General features: G+C 38.7%; 1 protein-coding gene across 3 annotated transcripts in view; it reads left to right on the top strand.

Moving 5' to 3' along the window:
- The window catches only part of LOC120539116 (macrophage mannose receptor 1-like), a 74059-nt gene that overhangs the window by 9214 nt on the left and 47457 nt on the right, over positions 1-17388 (top strand). For all 3 annotated transcript variants that reach the window (XM_039768889.1, XM_039768888.1, XM_039768887.1), the window contains exons 2-3: positions 10525-10570; positions 12526-12576. In XM_039768889.1, the coding sequence (XP_039624823.1) occupies positions 10525-10570; positions 12526-12576 (97 nt within the window). The remainder of the gene's footprint in view (positions 1-10524; positions 10571-12525; positions 12577-17388) is intronic.

Below are 17388 nucleotides of genomic sequence, written 5' to 3'. Positions count from 1 at the left end.
AGAACTTTGTTTTATTGAAGCTCTTTAAATAAATAAATACATAAATAAATAAAAATATATATATTGTCAAATAAATGAGTCCAAGACATTATAAAGGTTTGGGGCAGTATATTGTTTTTCCCAGCTGCAAAAGGGTTTTCTGAATCACAGACACGATGTTCATATCATAGAGTACACAACAGAACTGGCTATAGTAGCATAAGATGGAGACTTTAAAGGTCTTGAGAGGATCTGATGTCATCAAAGGGGCCGGAACCAGAAGTGATGTAATCAAAGGGGCCGACTTCGGAAGTGACGTCATCAAAGGGGCGGGCTTCGGAAGTGACGACTTCAGAGACGTAAATCCTTGCAGGATTTCCCGGGAAAGGTCTGTAGGGAACTGAGAAATACAGTCAGCGCACTCCGCCGCCCCCAGTTGGATGTTTTATTACAATTACTCGAGCCCTTTAGCTGCCTCCTACTCGCACGTGTGTGACAATATATATATATATATATATATATATATATATATATATATATATATATACACACACTATGATATGAACTAACACAATATGAGTAATTAGGAAGAAAATGTAAAAAAGAAAGAAAAGTCACAGTGAGGCATTATGTAGGATGTATTATGCCGACAAAGTCCAAGTAGTGTTTCTTGACACACTTCTGCTGAATAATTCATTGGATGAAAGTCCTTGGTGTTAGTGTGTCAGAGAGAGGATGTGCAGAATTGTCTTTAACCTCTTAACCGCTCTCTGTCGGATATATCCGGCATCGTAGCGTTATTGCTGATGCTATATTGCCGGAATTATCCGGCACATTTGCCTATGGTTATGTGAATGCCTAGTTTAACTGACGCTTTGGCGTGGATATTATTACTACGTTGTATTTCGACAACTCTGTGGTTGTATTAGCCGGAAAATTTTTCTTTGCTGGTCACGTGATAACCATTCAGAAGTGAAAGCTGTGAATATGGCGAAACGTAAACTGACTTCAAGTGAGGTTTTGCAGGCGATTTTGGACAATAATTCTGATCACAATTTTAGCAGTTCTGAAGAAGATTTTAGAGACAATGATGATCAGCAACGTGCACTGCTTGATACTGTGAATGCTGACGCATCGGATCATGGTGATGAGTGCGTGTGTCCATTTGAGGCAACGTGTAGATTTACTGCTGATGTAAACAATTACACTGATGAGCAGTTTTATGAGCTGTTTTTGTCACCTGACTTGATCAGACATTTTGTTCATCAAACAAATCTATCTGTATGCAGCACAGTTTATTGAGAAAAATCTCGATTTACCTCCACATTCCCGTGTTCATGCTTGGGTAGACACTGATGAAAACGGAATGAAAAAATTCATTGGGATTTTGATGTGTATGGGAATAATCAGAAAACCAGATATTGAGATGTACAGGTCTACAGATGCTATGTATGCAACACCTATTTTTGCAGATACAATGAAACGTAACCGATTCTCTTTGTTACTGAAATTCATTTGAATGACAACAGCAATGAGCCAGATAAGAAAGATTCAAACCATGACTGCTTGTTCAAGCTACCTGAGAAAATGTATATTTTGTGTTTTATTACGCGTTTGCCCCTTTCTAGAACTTGCACAACATTTAGTGGTAAATACTGCTTGAATAAATGTAAAAAAGTAAAAAAACGAAAATTGTTCAGATTTCGCCCGGCGTGGAGAATATTTAGGGAGTTGGCGGTTAAAGGGTTAATGAAGCTCAGTTTTGTTTGAATCCTCTCCTCTGCAACAGTGTGCATCCTATAACTAATCTTGCCCTTTTAATTAGCCTGTTGAATCGGTTGGCCTCTCTTAAAGTGTATGTTACTAGCGTAGAAAGTTGGCCATCACAGAGTTATAGAAGATGCGAAGGATGTCACTTCCTACATTAAAGGAATGCAGTGTCCTAAGAAAAAAGAGTATGATCTGCCCTTTCTTATATACAGTAGTTCCTCTGTGTTCTGAGACCAGTACAACCTGTTATTAATGTGGACCCCAAGTACTTGTAGGAATGAATCACCTCTACATCCCCTCCTTGAATAGTGACCAGACATAGAAGCTCTTTGGTGTGGCAAAAATCAACAGCTGTATAAGGTGTACAAGACTAATAACCCCAAGGCGAATTGTAGGGGATAAGAGAACATGAGGTCAACCATTAAGAAAGATATTAGGAAGGCTAAAAGGCAATTGGAGAGGAATATAGCAGATAAGGCAAAAGATGACCCGAAGAGATTCTTTAGGTATTTTTGAAGTAAAAGAAAAACAGTCAAAGAGGAGATGAAGTGCATCAGGAATAGTAAAGTAGAATTAAAAAATGCAGACAGTGAAATAGCGGACACTCTAAACACTCTAAACATCATGGTGCTTTGATTAGGTGGTGGTGGCGCAGGTTGCCACCACAGAAAACCAGGGTAAAAAAACAGAAGAGAGAGTAGGGCTTAGTACGGATTTTGGAGCCACCATGAATAGTTATGATAATGAATTGAATATACAGAGAATCAGGATTAAACTAAAATAAAGCTATGAGAAAGCCATGTTAAAGTGATGTGTTTTTAGCAGTTTTTTAAAGTGCTCCACTGTATTAGCCTGGCGAATTCCTATTGGCAGGCTATTCCAGATTTTAGGTGCATAACAGCAGAAGGCTGCCTCACCAGTTCTTTTAAGTTTAGCTCCTGGAATTCTAAGCAGACATTCATTTGAAGATCTAAGGTTACGATTTGGAATATAAGATGTCAGACATTCCGATATATAAGATGGAGCGAGATTATTTAAGGCTTTGTAAACCATAAGCAGTATTTTAAAGTCAGTTCTGAATGACACAGTTAACCAGTGTAGTGACATCAAAACTGGAGAAATGTGCTCGGATTTTCTAATTCCTAGTTAGAATTCTAGCAGCTGCATTCTGCACTAGTTGCAAACGATTTATGTCTTTTTTGGGTAGTCCTGAGTACGTTACAGTAATCTAGTTGACTGAAAACAAAAGCGTGAACTAATTTCTCAGCATCTTTCAATGATATGAGGTCTAACTTTTGCTATAATTCTTAAGTGAAAAAATGCTGTCCTAGTGATCTGATTAATATGCGATTTAAAATTCAGCTCACAGTCAACAGTTACCCCTAAATTCTTTACCTCCGTCTTGACTATTAATCCTAATGCATCAAGTTTACTTCTAATAACCTCATTATATCCATTACTGCCAATCACTAAAATTTCTGTTTTCTCTTTATGTAGCTTGAGAAAATTACTATTCATCCACTTAGAAACACAAGTAAGACATTGTCGGGGTCATCAGGTGCTATTGATAAATACAGCTGCGTGTCATCCGCATAGCTGTGGTAACTCACGTTATGCCCCGAGATAATCTGACCTAACGGAAGCATGTAGATCTAAAAGAGCAGTGGACCCTGGATAGAGCCTTGTGGAACACCATATAGAATATCATGTGTCTTTGAGTTATAATTACCACAACTAACAAAGAATTTTCTACCTGCCTGGTAGGATTCAAACTAATTTAAGACACTGCCAGAGAGGCCCACCCATTGACCAAGGTGATTTCTAAGAATATTGTGATCAATGGTGTCAAATGCGGCACTCAGATCTAAGAGGATGAGAACAGATAAATGGCCTCTGTCTGCATTTACCCGCAAGTCATTTACTACTTTAACGAGTGCAGTTTCTGTGCTGTGATTTGTTCTGAAACCCGACTGAAACTTATCAAGGAAAGCATGTTTATTGAGGTGGTCATTTAGCTGCATAATGACTGTCTTCTCTAGAATTTTACTTAAGAAGGGCAGGTTAGAAATGGGTCTAAAATTTTCAAAAGCAGAGGGGTCAAGATTATTTTTCTTGAGTAGGTGTTTAACTACAGCAGTCTTAAGACAGTCTGGGAAGACCCCCGTATCTAATGACAAGTTTACTATGTCAAGAATACTATCAATTAGCACGCCCGATACTTCTTTGAAAAAACTTGTTGGTAATGGGTCAAGGACGCAGGTGGAGGGTGTCAGATGAGAAATTATTTTACAAAGTATGTAAATCAGGTAAATCTATCCTGGTGAAAGAGTTTAATTTGTTTATATTGAAGTACTGGGGCTTAAGAGGATCTGCAGTGTTGGGGAGATATACTATATTATTTCTAACTAGACATTAAGCCCATTACAATAACGGGCACTATAACAGTAATGCATAAACATTAGTAGGAACAGTCTGTATTAAATGGCAAGGAACCTTGACCTCATTCTGTTTCTTGTCTTAATTTTTTTTTGTCAAAAATATTTTTGCAAGAAGCCTAAAGTAAAATAATAATAAAAATAAAATTGAAACGTATATGACAACACAGTAAGTATAATTAATATTGCCTTAGTGTAAAACTTTGTAACAATCTGTAAGACACAATATTTGAAGAAGATATTTAGGTAAAATTTTATATTTTTTTACCTCATGAAATTTTTCTATACAATTTCATTATAGACAACATTTCTTGTAAATATTCTGTCTCAGTTTGGCAACAGTTTGCCTTGTTCTGGACCATCTACATCCTTGACAACAACATCTGGAAAACTTCTAACTCTTGATAATGCAACATATAACTGACCGTGGCTGAATACTGGTTCTGGCAAGTAAATGGCAACTTTTTCTTAGGTTTGCTCTTCTGAGTCTTTCTCTTTTAGCGTTTTTCTGATGGTCATTTTCTTTTTCTTCAATCGATGTATTTGCTTGTATTTTTCTTTGTCTTTCAGCCTTTCTTTTGTTGATGTTTACTTGTTGAGCTGACCGTTCTTCCAGAAGATGTTGTTTATATAGGATTTGATTGTCTGTGTCTTTTGTCCTACTTGACGTGTCCTTTTTTTTTGGGTGGCATGTTGTTAATAATATTTTTTCTTACAGTAATACTGGCTTGTATGTGGCTGTAATATACGTCACTGTATTGTGTCTTTAATTCTCTCTCGCAGGAATACTGGTTTGTATTTCCGTAAAATGCCTGTAATTTTCTCTGACAGTAATACTGGCTTTGATGTCCGTAATATGACTTTAATTTTCTGTCACAACATTGGGCAATCAGCAGAGTGTCCCCAGCAACTGATGTAATGAGTGGTGTGTAGCTGATAATTGTGCTCCCCAACAAGTACTGTTTAGTTCCCCAGCAAGTATTTTAATCTGTGCTGGCGTGCAGCTGATTACTGTATGTGTGGTGTCTCCCCAGCAACGAATTTTATGTGCGCGGCCGTGACTACCCAATCAGCACTCTCCCCAGCAATGTAGTCCTTTATTTCTTATCATGCATGGCTGTGGCAAGGCCATTCACTGTGTGCGCAGCGTCCAGTGTGTGTGCTTTATTTGCTTATCATGCGTGGCAGCGGCTAGGTCATTCACTGTGTGCCCAGCTTCCAGTGTGTGTGCATCCACGGTGCCGTGCGCATGGGCGGGACATGGTGCGATGCGCGGCCCGCGTTTGCATACTTCGCCAGAAGACACACACACATTGACACCTGGACGCACACAGGGGTTTTATTAAAGAGGATACAGTAGAACCTTGGGTAATGAACGTCTCGGACCAAATACAAATTGGGTTACGACCAAAAAGTTTGCCAAACTTCTGCATCTGTTCATGACCACACACTCGAGAGACGAACGAGCCAGTAATCCTTCTGGTTTGTACGCGCCGATGATTTCCGCACATGTTCAGTCTCTCCCTGTGCAGCGAGCAAGCAAGAGAGAGAGAGAGAGAGCACGAGAGATCAAGCGAGAGAGAGAGCGCGATTGAGATGGCTGGCCACGTAAGGCAGAGAAGGCAGTTAAAGAATGCCCTGGGCTTGTTTTTAAAGAGACTGCTTCGAGCATTGTTTTAACCTCGTATTTAATGAAGACTTTTTCCATTGGATTTTAACATCCACTTCAATTCTGTTTTTATGGGATCATTAATTTATTGAAGGATTCTGAAAGCACTGCACTTTATTTAATTTGGACTTTGTTTTTGATTGTTGTTTTGTTGATTTTAAAAAAAGCACTTGGCACTTTCTGCACCAACTGATTGCTCCATTGTCGTGCTAATCGGTGACGGGTTTAAGGGCTCCCGGAAGCATTATGGGAGCATGTAGTGAACCCGCATCATCACAAACTTTACCTCAAAACTGTAATCTCCTCTCCACCCAGTTCCTCCTCACTTCCTTCATGCCAGAACTCATGCTATGTTAGTTTTCTTGGTTGTTTATGGTTAGTTTTTGTATAAATTACAGATTTTCCAAATGTTCATTTTTTCCCTGTGCTTAAAACTCATTAAAAAAAGTGTTCACAGAGAGCGGTTCGTAAGGTTATAGCGTGAACTCTTGCAATGTTAATTTTCTCCGTTCAAGGCTTTCTCAGTGTTATTCAATGTTTTTACATTTAGTTTATTATTGCACTGTGCATTCTATGGTATAATTAACTATTTTTGTGCTTAAAAATCTATAAAAAAATATATTTACATACCGGAATGGATTTATTGTATTTACATACAATCCTATGAGGGAAATTACTTCCGGTCACAACCAAATTGGGTTGCAACCAGAGTTTTGGAGCGAATTACGGTCGTAATCATCGTATCATTAATTTTTTGATTGAAAAATACAGCAATAGCCTCACAAGTTTCACTGTAAGTATTTTGGAGGCATTCCTTTGAGTTACCTGGGTTTAGCAGACGGTCAATCGTAGAGAATAAGACTCTAGGATTACTAGCATTGTTATGTATAATTCTAGAGAAACAGTAGTGCCTCTCAAGACAGACTGTGTTATTGTATTCTGTTATTTTAACCTTCAATATATCATAGTGGATAGTTAGTTTATTTTTTTTAGTTTAGTAATGATCTAATGTTCTAACCAGTTCTTTGGTTTTGCTGATGTTAAGTTGCAGAAAATTCTCTTTGCATCAAGAAACACACTCCTATACTCTGTGTCATCCCCTTTATCAGTACATCCCATAAGTGCAGAATCATCTGAGAAATTCTGCAAGGGACATGACCTGGAGTTCCTTTTTATAGTCTGAGGTGTATATAGTGAAAAGAAAAGGAGACAGGACTATTCTTTGTGGTGCTCAAGTGTTCTCACACAGGTATCAGAAACACAGCCATTGAGTCTCACAAACTGTGGTGTGAATGAATGAATCTTAAGTTAGCATTATGTGATATAAAAACTAAGTACATTATAACCTCCAGATTTCTAAATATCAGTCTAATGGGGTTACATATTAACACCATAAATAGAAAGATAAATAATTGTATGTTGTGATAGAAATATGAAGGAATTAAGACCGATGAAAAGCTGAAAAATTTGGCTTAGTTAAAACATTTATGGTGGAATGCTCAGCCAACCAGACAACACGCTCACACATCAGGGACCTCATGTATAACGCCGTGCGTAGAACTCGCATTATAACATGGCGTAAGCACAAAAGCCGAAATGTGCTTATGCACAGAAAAATCCAGATGCAGGAATCTGTGCATACTCCAACTTCCACGTTCTTCAGCTACATAAATCCCGATCAGCGTGAAAACTAACGCTCGTGCACACGCTTTATGTAACGCCCCAACTTCTCCCAAAATTACGCCTCTTTGAATATGCAAATGAGTATAAATCGCCCTTAAGCTCAGCCTTCTGTGAAAAGACAATGGGAAAAGCACGGGGGAAAATATAGCAATTTCAGCGAATACCAAGTGGAGGCAAAGGAAAAACATACTATTTGTTTAATTAAACCGTGGTATAATCAACAAAAGGAAGTTGATCGAGTGACAATGCGTGTTGGAGAAACTTGAAAGCTCACGTTCACAAAATCGCATAGTGCCGGAAATAAAAAATAAGTCACATATCAAAGTCGTCGTGAAAAGGCGGGTTGTAGCCCACTGTCTGAGTGTCATATGAAAGCTTATTAGGGAACAGAGAAAAAAAGGCACACAGTGGGGAAAAATCTCGACATTTCCACTTTAATCACGTAGTTTATTTTGTCATTAAAGTTGAACACCATAAACTTCATCTTAAAATCGTTTAATTAACCAGTTTCTCAAATCACATCGTAATTAAAGTAGCACGTTAAATGCTTTGTTTTGTATTTGATCTTCTATGTGCTCTATGTGTGTGAATCACTACTTGCTTCTTAAACCGGCTCTCTTCCTCCAACTGGACAAAGAATCTATTACATTCGTGATATTACAGCTCTCTGAATAACTAAAATACTGAGATGTATACGTGATATCATTTTCATGATGATAGGAGTTAAAGCACGTTATTAAACATGTGTTTCACTTCGATGAAATAATTTATTGCAGCAGTACTCAGGGGCGGCTCTAGGCTTGTGGTGGCACTGGGCAGAGGAAGAATCGGTGGCTCCTTCGCCCGCCAATGTCAGTAAGGTAGCTTGTGCACGGTGGATGGCCATGTCCGTTGCAGACACTGCATAGCCGTCGCGTGCTCATGACACAAGCATTTAACTTTTGCCGACAATTGTCGCTGCGTTTTTAGCTGTGTTGTTATTTTCTCTTTCTGTTTTATATTCAATATATATTGGCGTAGCCGTCACTGCAGTCAGTGCTTTTCTTTCCCCAAGTAACCGATCGCCACACAATCAGCTCTGTAATAGAAGTTAAGCCATCTGTAAGCTTAGCGCCGATTCTTCAAAATGTTTAAAGAACATTGAAATATCTTCGTAGTACATGTTTAATTATTCTATCCTTAACGACACTCCCAGTGAAGAATCTAGATTATTTAAATGAAGTTAAAGTTTTATCTGTATAATTTAACAAACATATTTTGCTGCATTTCACCTTAAAAATGATATTGTCATCATATGTAAATACGCGCTTTATAAAGTGGCGCAGGTTGTGTGATATTATAACTATAGTGCAAGTTTACAGTGGGGTGATTGTACTTATAAGTACAAACAGTTCTACAAGGTGCAACTGACTGAGTGCATTTAAAGTTCTTGGGATGAAACTGTTTCTGAACCGCGAGGTCTGTACAAGAAAGGCTTTAAAACGTTTGGACAACGTGTCCATGAAACTGTATACTGATTATTCACTTTCCGATCAGCTGCTGCTGTGATTCACACTCAGATACAGTGATATAAATACTCTGAGTGGTGCAGTGAGATTAATATGGAAACAGATGATCTGCTGTGGCAACTCCTAACGGGAGGAGCTGAAAGAAGAAGAAAGAGAAGAAGGAGAAGTGAGAGTAACAGGAAAAAGAATGCAAGATAGAGAAGGTGTAAACTGGGATTAAATGTTAATATTTTCTAATATGGTAGGGGCAAACATCCTAGAAGACACAAAGGGTGGCACATCTATTACCTAAAGTAAGAAAAGTATACAGTAGACGGTTAGGAGGCAGACATGAGGTTTGTATTGAGAGAATTGGAAGTATATTTCTTTTGTACACTTGGGTCCAGAAGGATGAGCAAGAGGAAATTACAGACCTTGGAAGTGATTCTGTTATTTGATCTTCTCTTCAGGAAGAAAATGTAGGATGGTGGCTGCAGCAAGTAGTGACATAAAGGATGAAGATGTCATGGTTATGTAAGAAAAATACACTGAGGAAGATAAACACAACATACCAAAGTACTGTAAACAGTGCTTATGAGTTGGACAAGTGGGTCAGCCAACGTATCTCGTAGAGAGTGACAACAGTCAGAAATTATGTAGAGTTCCTTAGCACCATTTCATTCTGAGTATCACTCCTACAAAGGTTCCAATGCTGGTGTTGTCTTCATTGAACAATTTCTGCTAGTGTTGTTTCCAATATGATAAACCCATACTTTTAATAAACACTTTAAATAGTTTCTAATGCCCGTCCTAGTTGTTTTAGCTTGTTTTATTTTGTCTGAGCTTTATCCAAAATCGTATACCAAATATACGGGACCTCTGGTAAACTGCAAGCTTTTATGAAGAGTGTTCAAAGTGACTTTGAAACTTCAACCAATAATGACAGTAAGAAGAAAATTATAAAAACTCAAATGCTATAAAAACCAGCAAAATAAAAAAAATGTAAACTATAGTAATGCAGATATGCAAATATCTGGTGCTTTAAGGTATAAATAACACCTCATTTATATTTCTTGCTTGTAGAAAGAAATTAAACAAAATGACACCTTTTATTGGCTAACTAAAAAGATTACAATATGCAAGCTTTCAAGGTAACTCAGGCCTCTTCTCCAGGCAAGACACACCCTAATACTACTTGCTTGTAGAAGAAAATGTCTACAATTATGGGAACAAACATTCTCATTCTGGCTGCTGTTTCAGATGCTTAGTAGTTCCTGATGCTGGGAGAATAGGGAATGATTTACTGGCAAAAATAAATTAGAATTTTGCTTTTTTGTGGAGTTGGACCAATAAAATATTTCTGAGCATGCCACACTACCTGCTAAAGTCCCTTACTATGGTTCCAAATTCTCATAAGATGAATAGTATCGCCTTCTATAAGTTCTGAAGCTATAGTTCCAATTATGACATAGATTAATATTTTTGTTTTTCCTTTCCACAGATTCCTAAAATGAAATCAAGTGTTTTAATTCTACTTTTGCTAATAAGTAAGTTTTTCATAATTATTTACAATATGTTGTGGTTTGAAAATAATATTTTTTTTTCTCCCAATATTTTTTACAAGTTTTAAAAGCATGACCAATATTGACAAATATGCAAGTGAAAGAGGTGGAAAGTTCTATGAGTATTCAGTAGTAGATATAAAAACATCTGCTATTCTTTATTGAATGATTGTGTGAAGAGTTAAAATACTTATTGGTCTTGTTGAAAACAAATGCTGCAACATTATTTACCATAAACTTTGACATAGTGAACATAAACATATTATGTAATATTTTGTATGATTTGGCTGTTTTTTCCTTCATGGACTGGTTTCCCTGTGTTATTGGACTGAGGAATAATAAACAAATGCTTATTGTTCTTTTTCATGATTGCTTCCTTAACTCACTGAATCCCTGCCTGAGTGCCACTCTGTGTACCTTAATTTCCCTGTTGATTCAAACTCCTCTAGTCTGCTGGGACAAAAATGTCAGTTGGAAATATTTTATAGGAAATCATTTTATTTCCTTGTAAACTTCTTCAAACAACTGTAATCTTATTGCACTTTGTTATGAGGAAACCAACAGATAGTAAAAGAGAACTGGAGGCAGGCTAAAATAGATGGTAACCCATGATTTATTATTGTGTATCTGCAGTGTGACTGTATATTGGAGGTGAGGTGTCTGACAGAGTGGAGGCACAGTAGGCCAAACATAACTCAGTCTGATGACATTGTTGGGGCTATGCCAAGAAAAACAGCAGCAGCAGTGGAAATCAGTTAACACTGATAACTTGCAAAGTCAACATCAAGTCACACACTGTTTAAAATTGAAAACTTTAATTATTTGTAGTGTCAGTTTAATTGGCATGGTCTGGCCAAGCCGACTAGCAATTCTACTCAAATAGAAGGAAGAAAGCTCTACAGTGTCTGTTAAACCTATTGCTGTGTTGTAGCCACTAGAGGTGTAGCAGAACCCCCACACCCTTGACCCAAAGGCATAAGTCCTGGGTTCAGATCACTCTGACTTCCATTGGAGGATGGAGCTGCTGCTTTCATGCTAGACTTGGGAGTACTTCTGGTGCAAAAATATTACCTGAAGGACGCACTTCTGGGACAGGTGTAACTGCCACAAAGCAAGAGAGTTCTTTCCCAGCAGCACCTACTTTCAGCAACTAATCAACTCAACAAGGCTGCCATCCAGGACTATGCAGGCCTGCAGGTATCCAACGTGGTCCACCAGCGGAGCACTGTCATGTAGCATACCTAGCAGTCACCCTCTGACCTTTCACTATTTCTGTCCCTCAATTTGAAGAGGGGAACAACACCCTTCCAGGTTTGGACACCCATTCTTGCCTCCCATTCATCTTCTTTTAATACGGTCTTTGGGCCAATCATGGAGACATATGTACAAGCCAAGATGGGTTGTCTGTCTAGCCATTATTTTGTCCCTACATGCCTGCCTACTGGCTGCAGGAGGGAATGCTACTTCTCTTCCTTGGGATGTTATTTCATCTTCTTGTTTTGTACATAATCATGGCCTCCCTACCTGTTAAAGGAACACCTGCCACCCCTGCTGGCAATGTTATTGTACTCTGCCCAGTTATTTACAGTTCATCTTTAGCTGGTTAAGAAAACCAAAGAAATTAAGAGTCCAGAATTATAAAAAGGATAAATACTGTACATAGTTATACCCATACATTTAAAAAAAAAAAAGAAATTGCTATACTTGGAATTTCTGTCTGTATGTGAGGAGAAAATACAGGATTGTACTTGAAAAACAAAACGTATTTACAATTACAGATCAGAAAGTTGTTTTTCTGTTAAAAATAAAAAACTTAGGCACAGTAAAGATGAAGGCAACAAAAACCGCTTAGCTCTTTCAAATAATATGTTTAAATTAATTATGGGGAACAACATTATGAAAAAGATTTCAAAACCATATATTTGTGTAACTAATTTCAGATACATCACAGAAAAAAATGACACATGGAAAAAAGGATCCAAAAAAACCTGGTGAGTCCATTTTTCCGTTTTTGCTCTTAGACTGCAGCCATACATAATGATTGAATCAAATGTAGAGTATGTTTACCTACAGTATATCCATGCATTGCAACCCTGTTTTCACAATTTTTTCCCATGTTCCGGGGGAGCAACCATGAGCTGCTCAATACCTCCTCCGGGATGCTTGGTGGCAGCCTCCCCGGCTGATGGTGGTGCCTCAGCCTCCCGCAGGGCTCCATGGGAGATGGAGTCCTCCACAGCCCTGTTGGGATCTGGGGTGGCCATCAGGGGGCGCTGCATGGGTCCCTGAGCCCAGCTGGACGAAGCTTCAGCCCCACCCGGGAGTGCAACCGGAAACAGGGGATCAAGCACCTGGAGCACTTCCGGGTGGGCCATAAAAGGAGCTAGCAACCACCACTCAGCAGCCAGAGTAAGGTGGAGGAGGACAAGGTTGCCTGGGAGGAGTGGTGGTGCAGAGGAAGAGTGTTTTACTTTGGTGTATTGGTGCTTTTGGGACTGTGTTGTGGCTGGGGGACACGGGGAGGATGTTTCTTTTTACCCAGGGATTTATACTTTTACTTCTATTGGAAAGAGCTGACAATTCCTGATAAAATGTCAATACATATAGCTGTGTCACTTCCAAAATGTTTCTTTTTCTGAACCTTTTTTGATTTATCATTTTCTAGTTATATTTATTTTTACTGTGAACTGTCCTTTTTCAATTTATATCTACAGGTGTTTTGGACTTTCTAGACAGAATCATGCATGAAATATACACATGCCACTCCAAAGGGAAGTGTGAGGAATATATATGCTTTCACCAAGAATGGTTATTCAGTTTATAACTAGGCAGCCTGGAAATATGAAGCAGCAGAGCTAATAACTGTGTCATTGTGCTGTCCTTATGAAAGACAGCAGAAGATACAGAAGCTCATTGGTGTAATTTGCATAAAAATGCAAATTTAGTGAAATGTTTCATTTCTCTCCAGTCAGGAACGAACCTTGTATGGGCACGTTACAAAATACACACCCAAACTCAAACAAACAAGCATGATGTATTGTCAAATATTTTCGCGTGAAAGGAAAATCACTCACTGAGTTTTTAAATTATAGCAGATTGTCTGAGACTAGGTCCTTGGGTATATAACATGAGGAAACATTGCTAAATACTACTCTATTGAGATAGTTTCACCTGCAATACACAGACTTCACATGTATTTTGTATAACAAATCTTGTGTAATGTATTATTATTGGATGAGTGGGCTCACTAGATTCATTATGGGTTGGCCTCTGTTGACCCGTAAGCTTAACACACACACAGAGGAAACAAGCATACATACATTTAAGCACTGGTCATGATTAATGCCTGCACAGCCTGTCACTCTTCTGTACTCCAGACAAGGACTCACTAGCTTTGGTTTGAGAGACCAGACAAGTGCATATTACTCCTTCCAGTGATGCTCACAATTTGAGGCATCCCTCCGCAGCACCTAATCCTGTAGAAAAGAAACCAGAATCTGCCCATACTAGGTGCCATGTACTACTTTATTACATCATTAACTAAATATATGCAGAAAAAGTATAGAAGTTTATAACAAAGCAATATTTATTAACAAACATAATTAACAGAAAAGTATATCTGTAAAGCTCTAATAAAATATATCCTTATTTCAAAGTCAAAAGGCTTCACACCAGTTCAATAAAAAGTGATACTTCTGAAAGCAGAGCAGTGTCCATAACGTAAATATCTGTGTGAAGGAGAGAGACTTAGTATCTTTAGGCAGCTTAACTTGATTCATAAATCTGGCTGGTACATGGATGTCATCATTCATGATGTTATTTAAATCCCCTCTCTAGTAAGTGTAGTCATCCAACTTTTGAAAAAAAGATTACCACAACGTTTTCTAGCTTTATAAGACTCTTTGGTTTTCGTTCTTGCATGTCCTCAAATTTTGTCTTTTGGTTTGTATATTAGGCTTAGATGTTTCTTTCTGATTGATCTTTCAGTTATGTTTCCTTGGTTCATTTCTCTACATTACGCTCTGTCATGCTGTTCCAGTTCCTTTCCTCTTATCTCTCTCTCTGTCTGCCCTTCAAGCAGTAGACAAGTGAGTGATAGAAATTAAGCAAGGGTATTTGTTGAGTTAGCAGGAAGGTTTTTATTGCAATAGATTCACAACAAACTTGAATCATCATTTGCACATACAGCCTTAAGTGGACTATGCTCTAGCAGCTGTTATTTATTGGTGCTTCTGACTTTAGAAAATGCACAAAATACAAGCAAGGCTGTGTGAGATAAGCACAATGGTACCACAACAGTTTTACATTGTTTACGTGAATAAATTACGTTTACTTTGCATAATATGTATTTTTCTTACTAAGCCACATAAGTCAGCCTTCAACTCATCCAAAATGACACAATGTACAGAAAATTACCCTGGAGCTAAATTTAACTCTTTTATCTCTCTGTCATCTATGGTCATGTACTATGGGTAATGGATTAAAGAATAGGATCACCAGTACAAGTGGCAAAAATTAGGTTTCTTTGCAGGTCTCATGGGCTGACACTTCCAAAGAAGGGTGAAAGAAGCTCATTGTTTTTAGAGATCATCCGAGTAGAGTCGCTGCTCCTCTATATTGCGTTGAACCAATTTAGGTTGTTTGAGCATGTCGTAAGAGTTGCTTTGGGCACTTCCCACTGGACAGAGCCCCTCATGCAGACTGAGGATATTCTAGAGGGATTATATCTCTTGGCTGGCTTAGGTATGTCTGGGAATTCCCCTGTGGAATAGTGGGTCAGCAGATTAACAATTAGGTGCCCTTTTTAAAAAAATGAATACTTAAAGCCCACCTCACTCTCCATGGGTGTGCATGCTCGCTCAGCTGTGAAAGGTTGGTGAGGTGATTGAGGCAAGACGCACCTGCACATGATTGTGCGGTCTGTCTCAATTGCTTCAACTGAGGTCACTGCACCCATGGAGGCATATAGGGAAGAGCCGGAATGAAGAAAAAAGAGGTGAAAGGAGGAACAGACTGGCCAGTGAGTGAAAGACAGATGAAGGAGAGACAGAGGTTAAATGGAAGGAATAGAGAGAAAGAATGCAAGCATCTGTACTGCAGGGAGCGGAAGGCAGGTGGTTGAGAGTGAGGTTCAGGGCTGAGGGAGTCTGAAGTCTAAGAAAGGGCACACTACTGAGTGATTGCTGGGGAGTAGGAGCGGCCCAACATGCAGTGTCTCTCGCATACTCTGAGTGATAGGCAGCGGGGGGCGTATGCAGCTCGATGTTGCTCCCCAGCAAGACTGCTGAAGGCTGGGCAATGGGGATCTGAGCCAGGATATGAAGGTTGATTGCATCTATTGATGGTTGTCTCCTCCTTTTGCAATGTCCAAACAGGATAAGGGGAGGAAGTGTCAGGTTTAAAAGGGCAGCATTTGAAGCTCAAAGTTCTGTGGATTGTCTCTGGCTTTTAACCTCTGATTTTAATGGATTTTTTAACCTCAACTTTTGCACCGTTTTATGGATTCTTTATTTATTGACTGATGGACTGTAATGTTTTGGACACATTGTTTGGACTGATTTTAATAAAGCACTAATCACTTTGCACCTACCACTTGCTATGTTTGTGTGTTGTGTCCAGAGGTGGGTAGTAACGAGTTACATTTACTCCGTTACATTTACTTGAGTAACTTTTTAAAAAAATTGTACTTCTAAGAGTAGTTTTACTGTACCATACTTTTTACTTTTACTTGAATACATTTGTGAAGAAGAAACGTTACTATTACTCCGCTACATTGGGCAACACTTGACTCATTACTTTTTTCCATTTATACATTAAACTATATTTTTGCAAGAGAGAAGTTGCCAGTGGATCTACTGCATGACTGTTTCACCAATCAGATGTAGCCATGCAGTCACATGACCACACACAAACTTCCTGCGTCTTGCAGATATTAAGAATATTCTTATTGAAATCATAAAATCGTTTTGCCAAGTAAAGGTTGTGGACGAAACTCAGACCCGACAGCAGGTGCGGTTATAAAGAAGCTTTATTTTCAGAGTCACGGTGAGAAGAGTTTCAGAAAAGCAGACAATCAAATATACATGACAGCGTCAGGGCTCTTCTGAACCCCGTCTGTTGGGTGGGGTCCAGTTTTATACCCCTAGAATGTGTAATTTAATATCATTATAAAATGTAACAGTCAACACTTTATTATACACAATCCTGGAGCCCCTTCAATGTCCCTTATGCAACTTGATTTCTTGGCTGCTTTTGTTATGGCATTTAAATGTAAGCTAAGGGAAAACGTGATAAGGCAGACTCGTGTGGAATGCTCAGACCTTGAGTCCTTTGCACAAACATTTTTCTGTTTGCTAAAACAAAGCAGGCTTCTACAAGCTGACTGCTTAGACATGAATTAGTACAAGGGAACGAAGAGAACATTCGTCTTCCACATTCCCCCCTTTTTTAGCAAACAAAAAATATTTGATCAGGGAGAGTTGAGTAGGAAAGGGTAGGATAGGAGGATGGAGTGGAGTGGGCAGAGGAGTATGGGGTGGCTGTGCTGATCTGAAGCATTTTTTCTTTGTGTAAAAAGTAAGCCTTTGCCATAGAGGCAGTAAAATACTTGGATACAATGTATCTTATCAAAGGAACAATACAGCAAGCTACAAGCAGTAGAACAATTAAAGCAACCGTAAGAGAGATGAAAACTGATTTAAGCCATTGGCCCCAGGACCCAAAAGTGGACATAAACCATTTGTCCCAAGGATTAGAAATGCCAGAATTAGTAGCTAGTTCATGTCAAATCAGCTAAAGCACGG

The sequence above is a fragment of the Polypterus senegalus genome, chromosome 11, assembly GCF_016835505.1.
Source record: "Polypterus senegalus isolate Bchr_013 chromosome 11, ASM1683550v1, whole genome shotgun sequence".
Lineage (NCBI taxonomy): Eukaryota > Metazoa > Chordata > Cladistia > Polypteriformes > Polypteridae > Polypterus > Polypterus senegalus.
This window is presented reverse-complemented; position numbering and strand designations above follow the sequence as displayed.